Source organism: Diaporthe batatas (genome assembly GCF_019321695.1).
Source record: "Diaporthe batatas strain CRI 302-4 chromosome Unknown Contig00011, whole genome shotgun sequence".
NCBI lineage: Eukaryota > Fungi > Ascomycota > Sordariomycetes > Diaporthales > Diaporthaceae > Diaporthe > Diaporthe batatas.
In genome coordinates, this window is record NW_025408558.1 from 1,034,804 (window position 1) to 1,059,047 (window position 24,244).

The 24,244-nt window shown below is 56.8% G+C and overlaps 6 protein-coding genes across 6 annotated transcripts; 2 read left to right on the forward strand and 4 right to left on the reverse strand.

Annotated features, from left to right (window-relative positions):
* Positions 1–291: 291 nt before the first annotated feature.
* Positions 292–2,032, forward strand: KVR01_009012 (uncharacterized protein; the record flags this gene model as incomplete). The annotated part of the gene is made up of 2 exons (XM_044794476.1): positions 292–342; positions 548–2,032. The coding sequence occupies 2 exons, from the start codon at positions 292–294 to the stop codon at positions 2,030–2,032; spliced, it is 1,536 nt and encodes a 511-aa protein (XP_044641514.1).
* Positions 2,033–2,437: 405 nt separating this feature from the next.
* KVR01_008947 (uncharacterized protein) lies at positions 2,438–3,752 on the reverse strand (the record flags this gene model as incomplete). The annotated part of the gene is made up of 3 exons (XM_044783333.1): positions 2,438–2,559; positions 2,618–3,247; positions 3,467–3,752. 3 exons carry the CDS (start codon positions 3,750–3,752, stop codon positions 2,438–2,440), a joined length of 1,038 nt encoding a protein of 345 aa, XP_044641449.1.
* A 1,444-nt stretch (positions 3,753–5,196) lies between these two features.
* Positions 5,197–6,164, reverse strand: KVR01_009395 (uncharacterized protein; the record flags this gene model as incomplete). The annotated part of the gene is made up of 2 exons (XM_044786597.1): positions 5,197–5,360; positions 5,429–6,164. The coding sequence occupies 2 exons, from the start codon at positions 6,162–6,164 to the stop codon at positions 5,197–5,199; spliced, it is 900 nt and encodes a 299-aa protein (XP_044641897.1).
* Positions 6,165–6,817: 653 nt separating this feature from the next.
* KVR01_009171 (uncharacterized protein) lies at positions 6,818–7,802 on the reverse strand (the record flags this gene model as incomplete). Its single annotated transcript, XM_044794004.1, has 4 exons — positions 6,818–6,992; positions 7,065–7,180; positions 7,268–7,599; positions 7,685–7,802. The coding sequence occupies 4 exons, from the start codon at positions 7,800–7,802 to the stop codon at positions 6,818–6,820; spliced, it is 741 nt and encodes a 246-aa protein (XP_044641673.1).
* A 6,965-nt stretch (positions 7,803–14,767) lies between these two features.
* Positions 14,768–17,775, forward strand: KVR01_009026 (uncharacterized protein; the record flags this gene model as incomplete). The annotated part of the gene is made up of 2 exons (XM_044788800.1): positions 14,768–17,650; positions 17,731–17,775. 2 exons carry the CDS (start codon positions 14,768–14,770, stop codon positions 17,773–17,775), a joined length of 2,928 nt encoding a protein of 975 aa, XP_044641528.1.
* A 144-nt stretch (positions 17,776–17,919) lies between these two features.
* KVR01_009443 (uncharacterized protein) lies at positions 17,920–19,997 on the reverse strand (the record flags this gene model as incomplete). The annotated part of the gene is made up of 2 exons (XM_044789528.1): positions 17,920–18,900; positions 19,380–19,997. The coding sequence occupies 2 exons, from the start codon at positions 19,995–19,997 to the stop codon at positions 17,920–17,922; spliced, it is 1,599 nt and encodes a 532-aa protein (XP_044641945.1).
* Between the last annotated feature and the right edge of the window lie 4,247 nt (positions 19,998–24,244).

Consider the following 24,244-nt stretch of genomic DNA (forward strand, 5'->3'; position numbering starts at 1 on the left):
CCGAATTTTCCAGTACAGACTGGTGTTGGCCCGGTCTTACTTGCACTATTCTGACCTTGAACCGCGTTCACACGTTTTTTTTTTAATGTACAGTTCTAGTACATTGAAACACGTACAAAGCTCCCCATGGGAAGTTTCACGACTGCTCGAAAGTCCGATTCTCAGATACTCGGAAATGCCGATCTCTGCAGTGGTGAGATTTGGAATCACATCCGATAGGTTCGAATTCCATTCGCGGCTCACCTGCGGGGATGTCCGCCAAAGCAGGTGTTCTCCGCAAAACACGTCAACATGGCTCATGATACCGGCAACGCAGCTCCTCACCGGTTCCCCTCTTGGGATGTGTGGAACTGCCTGTTTTTCTAAGCAAGATTAGCAGCAGGTCAAATGGCTCAAGTCGCTTCAACTTCAACCAAAGTCGTCACAGTGTTATCTGCGTCGCATTCCCCCCATTAGTTACAAGTTTCAACGCTGGGAAACGGCGACAAAATCGTAAGATCCAATAAACCACGTCATTCAATCACACTGCACCATCATGATACCAAAGCTACCTCCTCTCAAGGAAGCCCTTCCTACTCACTTTGACCTCTTTTACGATGGACAGTGGCACAAACCCAAAGATGGCTCCCGCCAAGAGACCATCAGTCCCGGCACCGGCGAAGCTATCACCCCAATAGCCCAAGCAAAGTCTGCCGATGTCGACGCTGCAGTGCAATCGGCCCACGAGGCCTTCCTTTCCTGGAAAAACACAACAGTTCAGGAGCGAGCAAACTACTTGCGCCGCGCGGCCGCGGTCTTCCACCAGCACGCCGAGGAGCTTGCCCTCGTAGACGCGTACAACACGGGCAACCCCGTGGCCGAGATGATCATGGACGCACACACCGCAGGCAGCAGCCTCGAGTACTTCGCTGGACTGATTCCCATGATCCGCGGCGAGACGCTTCCGGGGACCTTCCGTCCTGACCAGTATCTGCACTACACGGTCCGTGAGCCGCTTGGTGTTGTGGGCCGTATTGTCGCGTCCAACCATCCGCTCATGTTCGCCGGTGCGAAGATGGGGGCGCCTTTGGCAGCTGGGAATACGGTGATCATCAAGCCGCCGGACCAAGCACCCCTTGCGGTTCTCAAGATGGCTGAGCTGCTGGCTGACGTCTTTCCGCCCGGAGTCATCAGTGTCCTGCCCGGGAGCGTCGACTGCGGGAGGGCACTGGTGGCACACCCGCTTGTGAAGAAGGTGACGCTCATCGGAAGTGTGCCCACTGGAAAGGCCATCCAGCGAGACGCTGCGGATCAGCTCAAGCCGAGCCTTCTCGAGCTCGGGGGGAAGAATTGCCTCATAGCATACCCTGACGCAGATGCCGAGAAGGTTGCTCAGGCTATGGTGCGTGGTATGAACTTCACGTGGACAGGACAAAGCTGCGGCTCCATGTCGCGTGTTTTCCTGCACGAGAGCTTGCATGACACAGTCATCCCACGAGCCGTCGAGCTGGTTCAGAAAAAGTGTCAGCCAGGAGACCCTACCGATATCAACACCACCATGGGCTGCATGATCAGCAAGGCGGCCCAGGATCGTGTACTGGGGTATATCGAGTCGGGTAAGGCCGAAGGAGCAAAGATACGATGTGGAGGCGGCGTACCCAAGACTTTCAAGGATGCGCGTCTTGCGAAGGGATTCTTCGTGGAGCCAACAATCTTCGTCGATGTGGCACCAAGCATGCGCATCGCTCGGGAGGAGATTTTCGGACCTGTCATGTCTGTCTTCCGCTGGAAGGACGAGGATGAAGTCTTTGAGATTGCGAACTCGACTTCCTATGGGCTGACCGCTTCCATCTTCACGAATGATATTCTCACTGCACAAAGGGCCACAGCCCGGGTCGAGGCGGGTTATGTCTGGGTAAATGATGTTTCTAAGCATTTCCTGAACGTGCCTTTCGGAGGGTTCAAGGAATCGGGTATGGGAAAGGAGGAGTGTCTTGACGAGATGCTGTCTTTTACCAATACGAAGAGCATAAGTTGGAGTTTAATGGCGTGAGGCTACCAGAGTGTATCAGACAATAAGGAGAATGTGGCACACGACAGGTTGGAGTCATGTAGCACTTGTGGGCAGATTATCGGTTGGCGAGCATCAGCGTGACCCTGGTTCATGGCCACCAAGAGGCTCGCGCTCCCAAATTTCGGCGACGGAGAATTTATGGTCCCTCGATGAGGTTGAGCCTGATAAAGCGGTTGGTGCCCAGGTGGGCACAAGGGCTAGCGCGAGTATGGAGGCAGGTGTGCATGATAAGATATAGTGGCGAGCCTCCTGTTTACAAATCATGGGTAGGTTTCATGACACCAGGTCGGATGTATTTAGATAGAAGCCCGACACCTCCCCAGCAAATATATACGCAAGAATGAATCTTTACAGTCGGCCAAACGATCTCTATGTTCATGTCACTTATTGCCTCTGTCCCGTCATCCTGCTGTTCCACCAGCCGCCGCCGAACCAGGAGGGAGTCGAGGAAGCGGATGCGTCTGGTGCTGCGCCCGTAGCGGACCCAGATCCAAACCCACCGAAGCCTTGTTCAAAGTTAGCATAATGATCAACAACACTGAGCACATGCATGAACTCGCTTACCTCCGGTTGGCCGAGCACCCCAGCTTCCCCACGATCCAGTCGGCCGTGAGCCCCGAGACCCTGATCCGAAACCGCCAAAACCGCCGTTTGTGGGTGTAGCACCGCCAGGCGAGCCCCCGTACGAGCCCTCACCTGAGGTTTTGCTAGGTTGGGAGGCAGGGGTGTCGACAGAGCCCGAGCTAGAAGCTCCATCGGAAGTGCCAGATGGGGTGGACCCTATCGCTCCGTACGAAGGGCTGACAGTAGGAGTGCTGTACGAGGCGGAAGTCGATGCAGAAGGAGAAGAAGCAGATGAGTCCGAGGACGATTCGACGACAGACTCGGTGGTGAATGACCACCCAGGGATGTTAATGGTACCGATGGTCCAAGTAATTCCATCTTCGCTGGTCATGGACCCCTCAACATCCGTGCCGAGGGCGAGAGTGTTCGAGTAGGCCATGTCAGCGCTGTCGAGGATGATGCTGCAGTTGAGCCAGGTGTGCGCCGGCACGGTACCGCAGTCCTCGGCGGCGCACTCGACTGCTGAGCCCCAACCCTGCGCTTTGCCGTCGCTGGTGGAGAGCGTGGAAACGACCTCGCCGTTCAAAAGAACCGTTTGGGTATAGTTGCCACTGTTATCATCGTACTCGTCTATGAACCTTGTAAGCTTCCTGACGCAGGGTTTAGTGGCTGTTAAGTAGAGTATGGGATTTATTTACAGTGGAAAGTGACGTGGGCATCGGCTTCAGCGGTTGAACCATCATCTTGAACAGGCATTTGTGAATTGGCTGTTTTGTACATGACTGTCAGCAGCTGGTTTAATCTGTAATCATCAAAATAGCAATTAATATGCAGGGCTGTGAGACGAACCGCCAGTCGACATGAGAGTGTACGCATAAACACTCCACTTTTCACTAGCCCAATTGTCCGCGATACTTTGGACAAGATCCCCGTTCGAAGTTCCCATTCCGACCCAAAGTGAGAGGACGCCGCTGTTATCGCTTGGGGCGTTGGGAAGGACCAGTGTGGCCCAAGACTCGCGGATGAAGGTGTCATCGGCCACAGGACCAGTACTGAAGGCTGGGCCCATGGCGGCTTTCACCTCAGCCACGACCAACGCAGCCACAAGGGCAGACAGGATTTGGCGAGAAGACATATTCAACTTTAAATCCTTGCAGTGTGATGAAAAAGAATATAATGAGCGGCCCTGCTGTACTGCCAGCAGTAAATGAATGAAAGCTGAGATAGGGAAAGAACGGAAGAAGATGAATGGAAGACTGAGCCTACCTAGGTAACTAGTCTGGGCAAAGCTTGTTTTTCAGTTCGATCAGTCTTTTCTACCTGGGCAGCTATTTGTAAGATATCTGGGCTCGATTCGACGATGGCGCACTGGAACCATCCTGTACGCAATCCTTTCGGGGATTATGGCAAGATCTCGACTAGCCCTTGTGGAGCCTTCAGAAGTGTTGCCAGTCGGTGAATACAAACTAGCGCCAACATCAAGCATCACGTATGCGAACGAATGTTTTCCTTCCTAAAGTGATATCCTATCTCCGTGACCTTTCCTCGTTTGTGGGCTTTTGTTGGTGTAAACGCCGCTTAGAAGCCTGATCAATGAGTACTTGAAACGAATTGCGCGTGTTTCGCTGCTCCCTGTAATTTCGCTTTGCTTACATCACGGATTTGTGCCAACATGAAACATAAAGTGGGCCTCGGTCAGCAAAGCCCGATTCTCCGAGGACGGGAATTTCGACCCGGCCCTTCTCGATCAAGAGATAAGACAAACATTTGAGATATGTAACGCGAATCAAGGAAAAATGTAAACACTTCAGGGTTCGTTGGCAACGCCTCCTTCTATCCTGGATTTCTCAGAATTTGAGGCCGAATCCGCCATTTCTGCGGTATGTTACGAGATGGCCATTTCTCACCAGCTAGCACGCACTTTTTCACAAGCCTCCAAGTGATTTCATTTCTAATTCCATTGCATATAAAATGTATGTAGCGCCCTCATACAACGGTAAACGCTCAAGACCAAGCGCTTTAAAAATACAATGCCAAGGTTCCTTTCTATCGCATAATGTAAGATGTATGGCGTGTCCTCATTTTTCTTTTCCGTACACATCCGAAGCCATACGCGGTGCCTTCATATAATGTTAAAGCTCAAAGACTCAGTGATATAAAAGGAAAATACAATGCCGATAACAGTGGTAACAATAATACGGCAAGTACTTAAGTACACGTGGCCTCAGCCCTGTGAAGCAAGGACTAGGGAGCACCGTTCTTAACGGTGATGTTGACTAGAATGATGGCCAAGCAGTCACGTGGCTACCTAGGTAGACGGCAATAGTCCCAAGAGAGGCCCTACACATCCTAACCAACCAATGATAATAAGACCAGATTTGAGTGAGTGTCTGTTTAGAATAGTTCTGGGCGACATGGCACTCAATTTGATTTCGTCGAAGCCTCTCGCATTGAGTTTGATACTGTCACTGGATGCAATTGCCAAGTCATCAAGAGAGATCGTTGTAGAAGCTACGAAAATTACCAAAATGATATGTCGTAGGGTACATATGTAAGATCAGAGAGGTTGTATTACTCCTTCACACCCAACCAAGAAGACCGGTGACTAATGTTTTCGGTGCACTGAGCTCCTCCTTCCTCGCCTTGAGCTCATCAACATCCCAGTTCACCCATAGATATTTGCCCCTGAGAAAGTCGCCCTCGGGGCTCGCCAGCCACGTCACAAAGTGCCCCGCCAGATCAGCTTCAGGAATTATTAGTCGAGAGATTTCAGGGCCAAGTCAAACTGGCGAAAAGAAGAAAAAGACTCACGCTCATCATAGGGAATCTCCTGCGCCGAGCTTTCAAGCCCAGACTTAGCCAACATGTCCGAGGCCACAACGCCCGGGTGCACATTATAAAACCGAAAATCGGGGTACTCAATCTGCATTGTCTCGATCACACGAGCGGCGCCGATCTTGCTCCCCGAGTAGGCAGAGAAGCGCGCCATCGGAGGGTTGTTGTGGGCAGCCATGGCGGAGATGTTGACGAAGACGGCGCCCGGGCCGCGCGCGGAGGCGAGGAACTGGCGCGCCAGCAGGAGCAGGCCCTTGACGTTAACCTCCCACGCCTTCCACCAGTCCGAGGTGTACTCGCTATCGCTGTTTCCGGCAGCGGCGGCGATTGGGCCCGGGGCGGGCAGGTAGCCTGCGTTGGCGACTACGATGTCCACGCCCCCGGCGCCTTTTGCCGGTGCGAAGGCGCGCCCGACGTCGGCCTCAACGGATATGTCACCTGATACCGTGGTGATTTTTGTGGATGGGTGCGCGGGCCTGAGGCGCTCTGCCACGTCATTCAGGGTCGCGATGCTTCGGCCCAGTATGATGATGTGGGTCGCGCCAGCTGCTGCGAAGGCCTCAACGATGCCGACGCCTAGGCCGCGACCGCCGCCGCTGATGAGAACTGTCTTGCCGGCTATGGACACCTCGGGTCGCGTCGGTGAGATAGAAGGATAGGACTTCTGGTGATATTTAAAGGTGAAGTCGGTCTCCCAGTGTCGCTTCGACATGATGGATACTTAAGTACGTAGCTTGGAGAGGTGGGCAAAGCGCGGGACTCGAGGGGGCAAGGTTACAAAATGAACTTGTAATTTTGTCTTGACTACTAGAGGATTCCATGGGAATGGAATATACTGTGTTAAACCAAAGTCATCGGTGGTAGGTGATAGGACTTAAGACGAGTAGACAAGGACTTAAGGGTGGAGTTAAGGCCAACCTGTCTCTGACCGCGTGCACGCGGCGTCATATTGTTTCTCTACACGCCTCAATTTTACTGGCCGCGGAAGTCTCGTACGATAAACTCGCATATTTTTCATGCCTACATGCCAGTATGGGTATAGGACACCCAATGCGACTGATGCCAAACGAAAAGTCAGATGGCTGTTCTAGCTTCCTGCCCGATAAACTCGGTCAGCGTGGCGCCTTACATGTGTAGTCGAAGTGACGTTGACCTTGAAGGTCCCGAACCCAGGGCAAACGATTTGAGGCATACACTTCGTTTCGGATCTATCACATCGCCTTGCAGGCTTGGTCCGTTGCGGTGTTAGGTCATAGGTGATAGGTTATAAGACATCTAGCGTCGTCGTGTAGAAGGCATTTCCTCTCCACTTGCACGTTTCGAATCTTTGCAGCTAGAACATCATGTTCAGCCGGATTCATGCATTTACCATGTCAAACTCTTCCCCTCAAAGTCCCAGAACCTTCCCCCGTGTGACTCCTTCGTGGCAGTATCAATGACTTTTACAACCCCATCGCAAGACTCATCGACTCCTATGGATGCCTTCTCCATACCCAAGACTGTGCGAGCACCAAGGTTGCCCATGTCTGTCTGGACAAAACTATAGAAACTGAATTTCAGTTCCCTTCATCTCTCCAGCTAAGAATGTTGAAAGTATTTTGGGGGTGCTCACCCGGGGTGAATGACGAACGCGGTCAGACTCTCCTCTTCCGCATCAATCCTAATCGTGAGCCAGTGAACCGCCGCTTTGGACGGCCCATATGCCGAGTTAGGAATAGGCAACTGCCCCTACAATGACAGGTTTCATCAGCCATCGTGATTAAAAAGCGCACCCCAAGGTCCTCGAGAAGGCTTGGTCAGGAAATTATTCCTTACCGACAAATTTCCCGCAGTTGAACCCATCGTGACCCACTTGGGCGAGTCCGATGCTCGCAGCAGCGGCAGCGTCGCCTGGTACAGCCAGACCACGCCGAACACGTTGGGTCCAAGGTGTGCCTGCAGATCCGTGACCCTGAGCTCTGACACCTTCGGGTAGGCCATAGCCACGCCCGCGTTGGCGATAACGAGGTCCAGACGGTCGATCCCCTGTGCTCGGAGCGAATCTGCGGCCTTGAGCGCGTCGGTCTCGACGGTCGAGTCGATCTTGACGACTACGAGACGGCTGTGCTTGCCCGTAGGCAGATCCGCAAGGGCCTTTGATGTTAAGTCTAGTATGTGTTAATGAACTGTTATTGAGCATCCCCAAACAGGTAAAAGAACATGAAATTTTTTTGGGATGAAGGTTGTGCTCACGGCTCGGATCGCGGACGGCGGCCACGACGGTATGTTCGTCGCGAGCGAGGAAGCGTTCTACAATACCCTTGCCCAAGCCTCTGTTCGCACCGCTGACCAAGACTGTTGTTGAAGACATGATGATATTTGGAGTTTGTCTAGTGAAGTGCCTAATAAACTTGGAGGAACGAGACCGTGTTTCGTGATAGTACTCTCAACCACAGCCCACTTCTTTAAAGTACTCGTGGTTGAAGCTCATTTATAGATTGTGCAAACGCTGTAACCGACACGGACGTCATGCGTGCTGAAAAATCAACCTGGTTGTCTTCGCGTCTTCTGTGCGCAAAGATGTTCTGTGCATTGGGCGGGATCCAAGCCAAATATGACCTGCTCGCGCATATGGAATCCATAAACAGCAAGTGTTAGCGTTGCGGACGCTTCAACTACGAACCCTTATTAAGGCTTAGTTCCCGCTTCCTGCTTACATGGCCCGGGAATGTCGAATTATTAATCATGAACGAGACCCGGAGTCCGTCGTAGCGTCCGCTTGATATCTGCCACAGCATCCCTGCCTCGCATAGGATCTTTGGTGGGATTTATGAGACACAGAGGAGCTTTGCTATAATGTGCAATGCGCAGGCACAATATCTACATAGCAAATCACTCAGGCAGTATTATTCATGAGGCCTGTCAGATAAACTCTGGTTAGACAATCCCCTGTCTGAACATCCTTTTTTGACCTTGTCCCGCAGAGAGTAGGCAAGCAAGAAGAGCTTCATCGTGGATCTTAAAGTTATCTTAAGCTTGTTGTATTGTCGGGGACGATTCAAAGCGGAGGCTGGAGCAAGGGGAGGCGGTCATCCCAGCCTCGATGGCAGGGAACCCTGCCTCTGTGGTGCTGCATGTTGGCGTTGTACTGGCACACCGACAGCATTCAATACTTTATGTGGAATTCCCGGTGAGTTTTTCCTCCTTTTTCATGTTACAGGTTCTATATTCTGTTTCGAGATTCTGTTCCTAGATCGGAGCTCAGACGCTATGTCAGCCGTCAAGCAGAAGCTGACGCGTGGTAGTCTTACAGCAGATAATAAGCGGCACAGACCGGAATTCCCGGTGCAGAGGACAGTGGAAAGTTTCAGTGGTCTTGGCTAACTGACTGGGCTCAGTGCTAGAACTGATCATTTCTCTTTGCCTATGACTTGAAGGTAGGTAGAAGCGAGATAATATATGGTTGTTCGTAAACATACTATTGCTTACCCGGACATTACTGCGGGAACCGAGACGTGTGTAGATTGTTGTCCCGCGGTTAAGACTGAAGTGCTGTCGTGGTGTTCGTCGAAGCCGTTGGGGTCGTGCCAAAGGCCAAGGCCGTCCCACCAGTTGGAATGGGCGTTGGCACTAGAGGCGTGTTGTGCATTTACGTCCTCGTCCGCTAGCTCGGGCGCCGGATAAGCTTTCCTGTATGCGGGCCTCGTGCCTGCGTGCCTGGCGGGCACCGTGCTCAAGCGCCCTTATCTCAGCGTGGGCTGAGAAGCAAGATATCGTTGCAACCTGGAACATATCCTGGGCGATATCACGTGTAGGCTTTATATCCTTTCAAATTCAGTAACACAGGGGGCGAACAGGCTGTCAGGCTGCCAGGGCAGCATTCACGTGTGGTGTATGGAGTATCGTAGCGTCGAATCTGGAGACAGATTTCTTTCCGCCTCAGTGGCGCATTTTTTAACGTGTGCAGTCTGGCAGTGTAGCAGTCCATGGAATTGCTTGAGAAGCGGGTGTGGTTGTCAACGACTCGGTGAAACCAAACCTAAAATGCCATGTGCTATTTGCGTTTATTTTCAGCCCTGGCATGGCATATCCCGAACTTGGCATCCATGATTTGCTCGTGGTTATAACTGTCGTATTATGTTGCACATGTGCGATGGGACTGGTGGGTGCTCAGAGAAAACACTTACCCGCCACAGGTTATTTCTTACTACCTAGGTACTATAGGGGCTCCACCACAGGCACATGTCTGTCAACTTGGCAAAGAATTGGTGATCTCCGGCCAAGTACTACCGCAATACACGGTTTCAGGAAGATGGGCCCCGGGGGCACGGAACGTAAGACGAACATGGCCAAATGTGCAAATGTGTAGACCGAAAATGTCGGATATTAATCCGCTAATAATAACGTCGAGAGGGAACGCTCACTGCCGAAACGATAGTTAGTGCCGATGGGCGTCGACGTGCATGCGCACACGAGGGCCCCCTGCAGGCCATGGACATGCCCACCTCCTGCGGAAGAAATCCAGTATTCCACCGGACCTTCTCGATCAAATGCAGCAGTGCCATCCCCTGCGATTGTGCCCTGCCCGTTGCCTTCGTTCATCGGCTGGCAGGGCCCCAAAACTCAAGTCCCCCTCCCCCCCCCCCCCCCAAAAAAACATACAACCCCAGGAATAGCCCGCTCCACCTGCTGATTGACTGACTCGTATCCGAGCGGCCCTGGCCCCTTGTCCCCCGCACTCCAGCCCGTCCCAAGCCCAGTCTCCATGCCCCATGCCCGTTGAGGACAAGAAGCTGGAGTTAGCCTGAGTAGTGCACGCGGGTATTTTGTGTGAGAGAAGATAGAGACAGTGATGTGGGCAGAGAAAGGAGATCGACGTTGAACCTCGACATTTACCCGACGACGTCGTGCACCACACCGGCATCTCGTCTTTTTTCTCCCCCGATCTGAGTTCTTTTCACCATCCGAGCCCAACCTAACCCAATCCATTCCGAGTATCATATACTCAAGTACACACTCATCAGGGCGACACGACATGGCCGACACGGGCACCGCTGCCCAATCCTGAGCTCTGCGGCTCGTCTTAGGTGACCTTGGCCTGCAACGCCCGCTCTTTCCCGGGAGTCGATGGATCTGGATCTGGCGCGAGCTTGTTCGTGGTTGGACCGTTGCGCATCCTAGTGGCATATACACACACGAATTCACATATACCTCAGTTACACGCTCACTCACTCAATCCCTCCCTCACGAGCGTCGACCTGGCTCCTCAATTCTTGCTCGGCGGCCAACATGATGGACACGGAAACGAGCCCGGAGCGCATGGAGGTCGAAGCCGAGGCCGATGGCGACGCCGACAAGAGGTCACTCAGAGACTTCTCGGCCATGGCTGCTGACGGTGACGAGTCGAGAGAGCATGCCCGCCCCAGGAAGAGGACGCGCCGGGCCTGCGACAAATGCTCTTCGTCGAGGACGCGATGCGATGGTGAATACCCCTGGTGAGTCCAGCCCCTCGCCCCGGCTCTTCGTATATACAACACAATAGACACCGCGCGTCTCGACCACACCACACTGACACTGCATGCCTCTCCCCAGTCGCCGCTGCGAAGGTATGTCATGTCTCTGTCCTCACCTTGTCCTCTCCTGTCCCCTCCTGTCGCAGTACCCGCCTCCTACTCTTCTCCTGATCTTGGACTGCTCTTGACTCAGTCTCCCTCTCGATCCTTGCTCCACCTGCACCTCCGGTAAAGCCGTACTGCCATGCCAGCGCTTGGCTGTGGCGCTCCTCTGGGGTTAAACCTTCGTTCAGCCTTCCGTCCCGCATTCTCAATCTCCCCACGGTCCCGTCCCCGGGCTGCTCGTGGTCCAATGCGCTGATTGAAGCTTTTTGTCTTGCGCCCGGCATTACAGACTACGGCTATACCTGCCGCTACAACCGCGAGATTAAGAAGCGTGGCCGTGCTCCTACCACTTCCCTGGGAAACCATGCCGGAAACCATGCGGCTCGCTCGGATTCAACCGGCTCGACCACACCCAGTGCCAAGGTCAAGCGCCAATCCTTGGGCGCGATATCGCCCTCGCCCCCGGTGGCATCGCCGGATACCAGCCTGCCACCGCTGCACTTCCCCCAGTCTCACGAGCGTTATAGGGACAGCATCAGCCTCGCCCCTGCCAACCCGGCCCGTCCCTCTTCCCTCTACGAAGATGGGCGCCCGTCCATCTCACACATGGTCATCCAGCCCTCCCCTGCCCCAGTGCAGTCGCCCTCCTACCTTTCGTCGCCAGCATACAGCAACACGCATACCCAGATACAGCTGTCCTCACTTCTAGAGCCCAGCGCCGAGTCACCCGTCCTCAAGAAAGCCCATGAGAGCCCGCCCCAGATGTCTGCTCATGGTGGCCGCACCAGCGACCCGGAGCCCCTGGTTCCCGGTGCCAGTGTGGGCTATCCCTCGCCAGCCAACGCCTGCTCACCTCCCCAGCGGGCTCCCAGCAGCCGCAGCAGGCAGTCCTTCAGCAACAACTGCCCGCCGCCCCTCCCACACGGCCGGGAGTCTATCAGCACTATCACCAACGGCCGCGAGGGGTCCATACCGGAGGGCCAGAAGCTACACAACTCGCTGTACAAGGCACCTTCGAGCGACTGTCGATATAGATGTCTTGACCCTGTGCTTCCCTATCTGAGGGAGATAATCCCGGCGTCGGTGGCATGTGATCTCCTCGATGTGTACCTCACAGAGCCCGGCAGCTCCCTCTTCCGCTGTGCCTCGCCATATATACTCACGCGTATCTTCCGCAAGAGGTCTCTACTGCATCCCACTCACCCACGACAGACGACCCCAGCCCTGCTGGCAACCATGCTATGGTGTGCCGCCCAGACGGCCGATATAGTGCTGCTTCATGTTCCGGGTTCCCGGGCTAAGATCTGCAACGCATTGTATGACCTAGCAACCGCTCTGATATCGGACAGAGACCCGGACAGGTGGCGGAGGATACACGGTAGGTAGTCGCTATGTGTGACAGGGGTGGAGGCAGACGGGCTAACAAGTAGCAGGGGGCCTGCGCGTCGAGAGCGATCAGCCACAAACTGGCTACGAGTTCTCATCCACTCAACCTCTACTAACTGCCAAGAACGAGCCCGCTGGCGTCATAGACGACGTGCTGACGTTCATCCTCTTATCAATTGCGGTCTCTGGGGGTGACTTCAAGAGCGACTGCTTCAAGTGGTGGAGCAAGGCGGTCCGGCTAGCCTTCTCGCTGGAGCTCAACCGTGAGGATGAGCGGTGTTCGGCTACTGTGTCTCCTTGTGCAAACCCCCTATGCTCCTGCAAACGCGAACAGGAAGCATTCTCATTGCCCGGTATGGAAGCGAGGGAGGAACGGAGAAGGGTATTCTGGCTACTTTACTGCCTCGACCGGCATTTGGCCTTGTCATTCAACCGCGTCCTCGACATACCAGACTCATACTGTGAGGTTTATGGTGAGTGAAGTCTCGTGTAGTTGTCCACATCAGTCTTGGCGCAGAGAAGGTCTAACAAATAGCAGCCCCCCTACCGGAGAGCGTCTGGGAGAACCTGGACACCATAGCGCCCAAGGACATTCCACCCCGAGTGATCGGCTCTTCATCCATCATCACCGGCACGGGCTTTTTCGAGTATTTCCTCCCACTCATGAGCATCCTCGGCGACATCATCGAAGTGCACCACCGAAGGTTCCACCCCCGCCTGGGCATGGTCGACGACACGCACGCGGTGGGCATCATCGGCGAGCTCCTCGCGAACTGCGAGGCCAGCATCGACAAGCTGCGGCAGGAGATCGAGATGGTCGAGTACGCCGCGCCGATGCCCACGCCGGGGGCGGCGGGGCCCAGCATCAAGGACCTCATCTCGGGCTACACCAACGTGCCGCCGCAGCCGCCGCCCCCGCCCCCGCCGACGGCGACGACGGCGGCGGCCGCGACGCGCGCCAAGGACAGGTCCCGGCTGCAGCTCGTGACGGCGTACTCGACGCACATCCTGCACGTGCTGCACGTGCTGCTCCACGGCAAGTGGGACGCCATCTCGATGCTGGACGACGACGACGACTGGATCACGAGCGCGCGGTTCAACAGCTGCGCGTCGCACGCCATAGCGGCGTCGCAGGCCGTCAGCCAGATCCTCAAGTTCGACCCGGAGCTGACCTTCATGCCGTACCTGTTTGGCATCTACCTTCTGCACGGGAGTTTTATACTGCTGCTGTTCGCGGACCGCATGCCGCGCGTGGGCCCGAACCAGAGTGTTGAGCTGGCGTGCGAGACTATTGTCCGGGCGCATGAGGTGTGCGTTGTTACGCTGAGCACTGAGTTTCAGGTGAGTGCTGCTGGCCTTTTTTTTTTTTGGTCGGTATGAGTATGCTGACGCCCAGGACTAGAAAAATTTCCGCAAGGTCTTACGATCGACACTATATAGCGTGCGTGGCTCGAGCCCCACGGAATGGGAGGAGCACAAGGCCAGGCGCAGGGCTCTTTCATTGTATCGCTGGACGAAAGGTGCAAAGGGGCTGGCGCTGTGATAAATCAGGAGCATACAGCACGTGTGGTGTAGATGGACGGGAGTCGTACATAAATATTCAATATCTATATGGGGGGGCACAACGGGTGGGATTATGATACCAGGCTCGGGACGGTTGTAATTGCAATATCATTCAGAACGCTTACCAGCTTACCGCGCAGAGACCTACCACTTAGGTAGATAAATAGACGACGGCACGAACAAGGATTATAGAAGGGGGGGAATGAGGGAATGAGGGACAAGGCAGGAAAAAGAGAAAGAAAAAGAAAAAGAAAACATGCAACACCGGGCATTCGCTGGTCGTCACCGACCCAACTACTACTCCGGCGGTCAGTGGCTTGATTAGGGGAGAGCGGACGGGATCCCATATTTTCCACTGCCTGTGGTCGCATGTGCTGGTCAGTGTCAGTTGGCAGGTTTTGAAGGGAAGGCAGGACGTGGGGAGTTCACGATGCCTGAACGCTCAAGTGGTTCCAAGGTTGTCTGGTTGGGGGCAGTTGGGGGCAGTTGGAGACCATGTGCCTGGTCCGTGCGCGCCCGCAACCCCAGTCTGCTGGGCAAGCTGGGGCATGTGGAGGAAGCTGTGCTGTGCTTTAGCTGCAACGTCAAAGCTTCAGCTTTCCTGTGCCACTTTATACTTTGTCGAGCTCCCACTGCACGGATCTCGTGGCGACTTGTTGTGATTCCCCATCCAAGGCTCATACCGTCCCCCATGGAGTAAACACACTGCACCACTAATCGCACCGCCCAATATCAACAAACCAGGCGCCGGTCCGCGCAAACCGGCACGATGCTCCTCCCATCCTCCCTCACGACCATCACCGCCCTCCTCGCCCTCCCCGCCGCCGTCCGTGCCGTCTTCAAGGATGAGGTCGGCGACGTCGACTTCCACTACGAGCTGCTCGGCCTCCCACAGCGCGAAACCACATTCTTCCACCGCCCGCGGCCCGAAGATAAGGCCAGCTTGTTGTATACACTCAGTGATGTCGGTGTCCTCGGCGCTGTCAACCCCAGCAGCGGCAGCGTGGTGTGGAGGCAGCTCGTCGGTGATATAAATGCGACCGCGACCACGAATGGTGGTGGGCACCTCAGGGCCGGCGACGGGGAGAGCTGGGTTGCTGGCGCCTTTGGCAGCGCCGTGCACGCCTGGGAGGCCGTCAGCGGCCGGAACGTCTGGTGGAGGGAGTTTGCCGGGGAGGTCAAGGATCTCGAGGTCATGGAGGTGACTGAGAAGGGCCGCAAGGATGTGCTGGCACTACACCACGAGGACGGGTCCACCACCCTGAGGAGGCTCAACAGCGCCGACGGCAGCGTGGTCTGGGAGTTCAAGGAGACGAGCAAGGACCTTCCCCTGCAGGTCAGCACCAACGTCGAGAAGGTCTTCGTCATCAGCCTGCACGGGAACCTCTTGTCATACAGCCTCAAGGTCACCATTCTCGACACCCTGACGGGCAAGCGCCTGGACGAGATCAGCATCGGCACCAAGGGCGACGTCAACAGCGAGAAGGACGTCATGTTCGTGGGCGCCAACTCGGCCGCGCCCATCGTCGCCTGGGCCGACGAGTCTCTGACCAAGCTCCGGGTCAATGTCCTCGGCACCCGCAACACCCAGGAGTTCCCGCTGGTCGCCGACACCACCTCGGTCGAGATCCACGCGCCCCACCTGGCGCAGTCGCAGCCGCACTTCCTCGTCCTCAGCCGCACAAAGGTCGGCACCAAGGCCGAGATCTTCCACGTCGACCTCAAGAGCAACGCCATCAAGCGCGCCCACGAGCTGCCTCACCTCGCCGGCCCCGGTGCCGTCTCCACGACCTCCGACGGCGCCAACGTCTACTTCACCCGCATCACCGAGAATGAGATGACTCTGGTGTCCTCTGGCTCGCACGGCGTCCTTGCCCGCTGGGATGTCAAGACTGGCAACTACAAGGCAGGCGCGGTGCATGCCGTGTCCGAGGTCATCAAGAAGCCAGGGGATGAGTTTGCCGTTCGCTCGGCGCTTGTCACTGATGCCGACGACTGGGTACTACTCCAGAACGGCAACCTGGGCTGGTCCCGCCCCGAGGGTCTCAGTGCCGCTGTCGCTGCCGCCTGGGCTGAGATCCCCGAGTCCGAGGATCTCGTCAAGACCCTCGAGGCAGAGGCCCATGATAGCCCTATCTCTGCTTATATCCACCGCGTGACCAGGCATTTCGATGATCTGCAGTACTTGCCCGGCTTCCTTTCCTCTATTCCCGAGCGCCTGTTGGCCAGCATCATCGGCACCGAGACTTCCAGGAAGAACACGCTCTCTCGGGATACATTCGGCTTCAACAAGATCATCGTGCTCGCCACTAGGAGGGGTAGGCTGTATGGGCTTAACGCTGGTGACCATGGGAAGATGATCTGGACGCACAAGGCTTACGACCTTGCACCTGGGGAGACCTGGGATGTCAAGGGTATTGATGTCAATGATGTCAAGGGCCTTGTCACTGTCCGTGCCTCAACAGGTGACCATGTTATTGCCAAGACAGACACCGGCAAGATCATTGAGACCACATTGCCTGGTTCTCGGCCACCTGTACTAAGCACGGTCAAGGTCGACACGCCTTCTGGAAAGTTCCTGCTTTCTGTTGGTGCTGACGGCCAGGTCGGTGACATCCCCGCCGCTCTGGCGCCGAAGCAAACCGTTGTCGTCCAAGCTGCCGGTGGGGAACTCAAGGGTCTGAGATTCGTCGTTGATGGTGCCGAAGCCCACGAGGAGACCGCATGGACCTTTTCGGCTCCCGGATCCCAGCGAATCGTCGACATTGCGACCCGCTCACCACACGACCCCGTCGCGTCGATTGGCCGTGTCCTTGGAGATCGAACTGTCAAATACAAGTACCTGAACCCCAACACGGCAGTTGTCGCCACCGTCGACGACGCTGCTTCAACTTTCACGACCTATCTGCTGGACACCGTCTCCGGCGAGCTCCTCTATTCCGCCACGCAAGAGGGCGCTGACACGAGCAAGGCCGCGGACTGCGCCATATCCGAGAACTGGTTCGTCTGCTCCTTTTTCGGCCAGTACGAGCTCCGAGACATCACCGGCCAGAGCCTGAAGGGCTACCAGCTGGTCGTCTCCGACCTCTACGAATCGGACCTCGCAAACAACAGGGGCCCGCTGGGAGACTCCGCCAACTTCTCCTCCCTGAAGCCTATCGACACCCCCACCGGCGGCCCGGCACTGCCCTCCGTCGTGTCACAGACATTCATCGTCGCGGCGCCCGTCAGCGCGCTGACCGTCACGGAGACGAGGCAGGGCATAGCCACCCGCCAGCTGCTGGCGTACCTGCCCGAGACGCACGCCATCTACGGCATCCCGCGCCACGTCCTCGAGCCCCGCCGCGTCGTGGGCCGCGACCCCACCCCGCAGGAGGCAGAGGAGGGTCTCATGAAGTACCACCCTGCCGTCGAAATCGACCCCAAGTTCATCATCACGCACGAGCGCGACGTCCTCGGCGTCCGGCGCATCGTCGCCGCGCCTGCCGTCGTGGAGAGCACGAGCCTCGTGCTCGCGTACGGCATCGACGTGTTCGGCACGCGGGTCGCGCCTAGTTTTGTGTTTGATATCCTGGGCAGGGGGTTCAATAAGATCTCCCTGCTCGGAACCGTCGTGGCGCTGATGGCTGGTGTTATGGTTTTGGGTCCGATTGTGAGTATTTGCCGTGCCCTGATCTCCTGTCCTAAGAAAAAGAAGGAAGCCTTGTTTACTGATAATCTCTATATGTATAGGTCCGGAGAAAACAGATCAACATGCGTTGGAAGCCGACGCAATAAGGGTGAGATCATAGAGGCGGCAGGCGCAATGTAGGATTATCACGGCGGTGGACATTTAGCGTGCCATAAATGAATAAGCAATGTTTTTTTTTTTTTTAGTTTTACACGAGGATGTTTCCGACACATTCAAACGCACTGCTGCCCTCAGTCTGCTGATGTCGACGCCGACCCGGCTCTTTTCAATGTACGGCCCCTTCTTACGCCCCGTCCACCACCTACCAATGAAGGCCTGCTTGTCTCGTCGGTGTCAGTATCAGCTTGATCGCCATCTTCCCCGCGGCGACTGAAGATGACCTTGCCGCCACCAGCCCCACCGCCGTCGTTACGGTTGACACCCGAGCCAGAGTCGGAGTCGACCTTGTTGAACTTGACCCTCGGCGCCACATCTGTCTTCATCTTCCTCCCCCCGGACGTAGCAGCGACCGCCGCCTCCTCCCGCCCCGAAAGCACCATCTCGTCCACCCGCCGGCTGAGCGCGTCCAGAGCGCCCCTCAGCCCGTCTTCACGCCCATCCTTGCCCCCACCACCCTCCTCCTCCTCGACATCATCCCCACGCCGCCCTCCTCCCCCACGCCGGCCCTTCCTCTCAGCAACGACACCATCCAGCAACACCCCCAGGATATCCCGGGCGTCCAGCCTCCCCGGCGAGCCACCGGCCCTGTCCCTGTCCCTGTCCCCGCGCCGCGCCCTCTCCATCAGCTCCATCATCATGGCCTCGCGCCGGTGGCTCGCGTCCGCATCAGCCATCTGCCGCTCGCTGTCGCGCCGCCGCTCCCGCTCCACGAGCCCCAGCATGCCGTTGTCGACGTCGTCCCTGTGGCGTCGCCTGCGCGAGTGTCTGCTCCTCCTCCGCCTCCCCCTCCCTCCTCTTTCCTCGTCGCTGAGGTGGTAGTGGTCGTACGGGTCGATCGCGGCGGGCGTGGCCACGGGCACGGGGAGCACCGCCGTCGGCTGGACGGTCGTCGGCGGCTGGGCGGGGGCGGTCCCGCCCTCCTCGACCTCCTCGATGGTCCCGCCCGGGCCGACCGTGTCTCCTGGTCCGCTGTTCTGGTTGCCGTTGGGCCCGCCGTAGCGCCAGGGGGAGGTCTGGGAGCCGGTGGCCCAGCTCGGTATTGCGGTTTGGTGCTGTTTGGTTTAGACTTCCATGTCAGCGCGATGGCATGGCCTTGACGCCCGCATAAAACTCTCAGCTGGGGGCGGGTGACGTGGGGGAGAAGGGGCCGTTAAGGGGTAAGTAAGGTGAGGAGTAGATATGGGTGTGGTCGAGGACATGTTGACGTTAGGAAAACCCGGTTGGGACAACGCACCCCAGGACCCCAATACTCATCCTCGTGGTGAACGGTCGGCGTCGTCGTCGTCGTCGTCGCGCCTGCACCACAGCCATCGTCACAACAAGCACCACCACCGCAACCATCCTCGCACCGCCGTCCTCGCCGGGCCCGTTCTGGTGGGTCCCCGACTAACCATCGACCGAATCGCGGGAGTATACAACGGCGTGGAGATCGTGTACTCGTCCCGCTGTTGTGGTGATGATGATGGCGGTGATGGTGATGCTGGTTTCCATGCCCATCCCCGTGCCCATGACCACACCCCGTGCTCCGCACCCTCTCGCCGCCCTGGTAGTGGAACCGGCGGTAGCCATACCTTCGCGGCTGCTGCTGCTGCTGCTGCTGCTGTTGAGGCTGCGCCTGCTGAAGGTGCAACTGCGGCACCACAGTCCCCGCCGTGGTGGTGACGAACCCCGCCGCCGACGCCGCCGCCGCAGGTACCAGACCAGCTGCACCTAAAACACCCAGCCCAGAACTGGTCACGGCTGTCCATGGCGGCGACGTATAGTAGGAGGGCTCCGGGCACGCGAGCACGCCCCTCCGCGGCCAGCCGCCCCACCACCAATGCCTCCTCCTCGTCGCGCGGTGGTGCCGCGGCCGGAAGGAGACGCGGTGGCCGTGGTAGTACACACTGTCGTCGTCGCCATCGCTGTCCGTGGTGGAGGAACACGAGGACCGCGTGGACAGTGTGGATTCTGTGTCCGAGTCTGAGGGGTAGTTGTGGTAGTAGGGACCCCGGTGGTGGTGGTTGTGGTGCCCATGTCGCCGCCTGCTCCTGGGCGGGTGGAAGACGAAGGCGCCGGTCTGGTTTGGCGCCACTGTGTCCATTCGGGGGTTGTCTCGCTGGTGAAATACCACGGCGTGGTCTGGGCGGTTCACTGTTGCGACTTCCATGCGCGATGTGTTTTGTCACGATAGTGTGGGCCGTGAAGGGTACTGTTGTATAACGCATGCCTACGCCAGACTTACACACTCGGTACAAGCCTGGACGTTGAGGTAATCCCGGCGCTCATTTGATTGGGAGACCTTGTGATGTGGCGTGTCCGCTGTGCCCATATCGGGACAGTAAGGCGTGACTTTGTCTATCCATCAATTCCAGCTGCTTGACCTGTCTGACCAAGACGGACATATGCGTTAGACAAACCGCGCCGCCTAGCTGGGCACGCCTGGTTGTGTGGAGCGGGATGCGCCCAGCCTCTTGCCCTGAGGATCATCTCATACGTTCCGCTTGTGCATTTGATCTAGAGGCGAGTGAGCGGCCTCGTTCCTCCTCGATGTCGGTATGAGTAATCAGCTGTGCGTCCACTTGCTTGTTTGTTGTTTGTCTCGACCGGACGAGTATGAGCCTTCGGCCTGGACGGGCCGACTCAACCGCCTCCTCGTCTGGTTTTCCTATACCGGCGGATGAGGCAGGCACATTGTTTCTTGTACTCCATAGCCACACTGAGGCATAGGATAAAGCAGCAAAATCCAAGGCAGGTCGGCTGAATGACGGACTCGTAGACCCCGTCAAGTCCTGTGTTGTGCGGGCTGGGTTCGAAGATATCTTGAGAGGGGCTAGAATGTTCGAAGCACCGTTTTTGGATGATGCTTTCATGTCTGTCCTCAGGTCGCCCGGTTGGAATGATGGGGGTATGTTTATATTTGCATGTGTAGCTGGTCCTCTAATACTCTTACCACGGCAAACAATGCTCTTGCGGTCGCACAAGACATCTACCGGGAGGACGAGGGGTGACAAAGAGGGATAGAGGACGTACACACTCTGGCCGGGCAAACACTCAGGCTCAGGCTGGCTATTTGAATAAGGGACGGGGTGCAATACTACGAGTCAGCAGGTTGAAGCGAGTCAACCTGCCACTTGCGTCCTTCTCCTAGAGTTCTGAGAGCCATATTGAGTCCTACGACCACTTGGCCGGTTTGCTAGAAGCAGCGCTACGAGCATCACACCTTGTCCTCAGTTTAGAATTCCATGGGGTATGTCAGGCCGATGGTATTCGCCCGTCTCCCCCACCATCACCAAGAGTATTAAGAACGACTGTGGGACAACAACCCAAACTCGCTCCACCTGGGCAAGTCTCGAGCATTTCCACCTCAGGCCCATTAGGTACCAACTGCGCTCGCAGAGTCCTCATGAGCCTAACAGCTTTGGGCAGCGGCCTTGCTCATCGGACATAAGGTGTGTGGGGGCTTGTGTGATGGCTTAGATGGTATGGTACTCCTCGCCACTTGAAAGATACATGTAACGGGCGACCCCGCTGAAACTTCAACTTGAAGTCGTTTCCAAACCATTCAGACACGCGTCTGGCGCGACGACCACCCTCCTCCAGTTGGTTGGTACCGTCAGGCCGTCCCATACCACCTCAAGCGCGGTTCAAAGAAACTTCCGGATCAACACAAGCTTGTGACCCGGGAGGCTTAGCGTGTCCAGAGGAGACCCTATAGGTTGGCCGGTAGGCTTCGAGCTTCGACCCATGTGGACATGGCCCGGGTTCACGGGTTGTCCAGTTCACAGCTAGGTAGGTGGAGATTACTCGGGAAGTTGAGCTCCTCGTGGCGACCTTTTGGCATTGCGAGGCGGTGATAAAGCTGGAGGCGACCGGTGATGCAACTGGCGCGCATAGTGCGCACACATGCTCGGCGGGACATATCCAAGGACCAATATGAATCAGAAAGGCTTCGGTTAGGGTTCCTGTAAGAATGGAAACGTGACGGGAATGACGCCCACCATCCCTTGTAATGTTCGCGGCATGTTTCTATTGCAGTAGGGCCTGTGGAATGATTGATATAACTCGAGATGCACCCACCTCCTATAATAAGAGAAATCAAGACGCGAAAGCATGAACTGGGTCACACACGAACCGCGATGAGGTTTCAAGCCCCCGTGGAATGGTCTGGACCGCGGCATGGAGTTTCTTGCAGTAGTGTCCTGCAACCGGGGGCGGACAGCTGTATCCAGCCCATTGGGCTGGCGCTCGGCCTCCACAAGGCGCGGAGCCTGACGGAGTCAAATCAGGAAGCAGGACGCCGCGAGTGGAGGCCCTGTTCGGTCCGGCGCAGTCCAGCGTGGTGAGCAGGCAAGCAGGCTCGGTCACACTTCTCGGCTCGCTATCTGCCGGGCAAGAAGCAAAGTCGCCGCGATTGAGGGCAGGGCCAGGTTCTGGTGGGACCACCACCCCAGTCACCGGTCCAAGGTGCTGAGGTCTGATCAAGGAGGGGTTTCCTTGGAGAACACAGGACCCCTCGGACGCCTGGTCTACGTGTAGGCCGTCATAGGGAAGACCCCTGTGCGGCCCTGTCTGCGGCCACGGGCTACCGTTAGATGGGCGACCAGGGAAGCCGTGTTTGGAGCTATTCCGGCTGTCAAAACTTCCATGGCGACCCGCTATGAGCAAGCGCCAAGATGGTGACCTCGGACGGACGTCAAACACAGCCCGACTGGCCTGCTGCCCCGAGTATGGCACTGAGAAGAGAGGTTGTAGCACGAGACACCTGGAGATGCGTTTCGAAAGACCCGCGGAAATGACCGAATGGCGAGGGGTCGTTTCATCGAGCTCCGTGTGTGTCCGGGACTGGCAGAGGTGCCAGGCTACGGAATGGAGCCAGGCCATTGGGCAGTGGGCGCGTGGTGGAGGGCCCATTAGTCCATGCCGTACCTGGGGATGTGGTCAGAATCACGGCCAGGGCTGCCAGGTGGCCAGGATGAGATTGACGATCTGATATATATGTGTGTGGCTGCATGGTTTTGGCAGATGTGTGGTGGACAGTACCGAACTGGCGGGTTCCGGATCGGCTAAGTACATTAGGTGGAAGCCACCCACGACCATTGAGGAGTCTTGCCGAAACTGGGCTTCGGTGTTCCTGTTCCATGTGTACACAGCAGCAGTGCCGCAGTGGTGGATCAGGCGGTGGTAGGAATGCCCATTATCGTGCGGTTTCGCCCATGGGGGCATGAGCCGCTGGCAGCCCTTTTGACAGCCAGAGGGGAACCTCCCCGGGCCTGTGACCACTGACCGTGGCCTTGGCTGCTCACGGGCCAGAATACGGCAGGGAACGCCGTGCTCACCTCACCTGCTCACCGTGGTGTTGTGCGACGGCGCACGAGTTCAGGCAGAAGCGAGGGTTGGCTTGAGGCTCGCGCGGGCATGCGCACTGCAAGACCCAAAGCTTGGGAGAGGCAAGCATGCAAGGTTGCTCTCGGGCACAACTCCGAGGGCTGATTGTCCGAGTCCAGGAGATTGTATCGAGGTGTATGTAGTAGTATGTAGCTGCAGAGAGAGACACAGACTTTCGGGGAGACTTGCTAAAATGGACTGGACTTGGCTGCCAGTGGTTGGTACCTCAAGCAGGTACGGAGTACGAGAGTACGGAGCACGTCGAGTCTGTGCGTCATTCAGATGAGCCAGACTGGTCTGTGCTTCTTTTTGTCTCGATTGCGCTCCGTGCTCTCATTGCTCTCGTCTGGGTTGGGTTGGGCTTACCGGATCATCAGCCGAGCGAGCCTGGGGCACAGGCCACGCACTTGACAGACAAGCTCGACGCTACGCTGCAGCAAGGCCCACCTCCAACTCCCGCTACTTTTGCCCTGCGACAGGGCGACAGAGGCCCCCAACTCTGCGATGTAGCGGTGGGAGCTGGCCGTGACGTGCAGGTGACCATTCAGGGACTGACAGTCTGGCTGTCTGGCTGTCATCCTCCACGGCAAAGTCAACGACTATTGACCACCGAACCCGCAATGCGTCCAGTCATATCGACCATCTCAACTAACAGATACGACCAGTACTCCGTACCGGTCTGGTAGCCAATGTGGTATGTGGTACGTGCGCCCAAATCTTGGTCCCCTGGTGGGTTACTCCGTCCTGTGCCTAGGCTAACCATGGTCTTGTGCAGCGGCCCCATACCTGACATTCCCGCGCCTGCGGGACAAGTCAACGGATCCACTTTTGCATTTAGCCATTCATTCTGTCGTCCGTTTGTCCCATCGCTGCCATTCTGGCACCAGCTTTCTGCCATCTTGCCTGCCCACCACGGGACCGTGTCCCAAGACAATTGGAATGCCATGCTGACATGTGGGCCTCGGATGCCTGGCAGAAACAAACAAGCAAAGAGGAGAGGAGAAAAAGGAGGCCCCCCGAGAAAGTGGG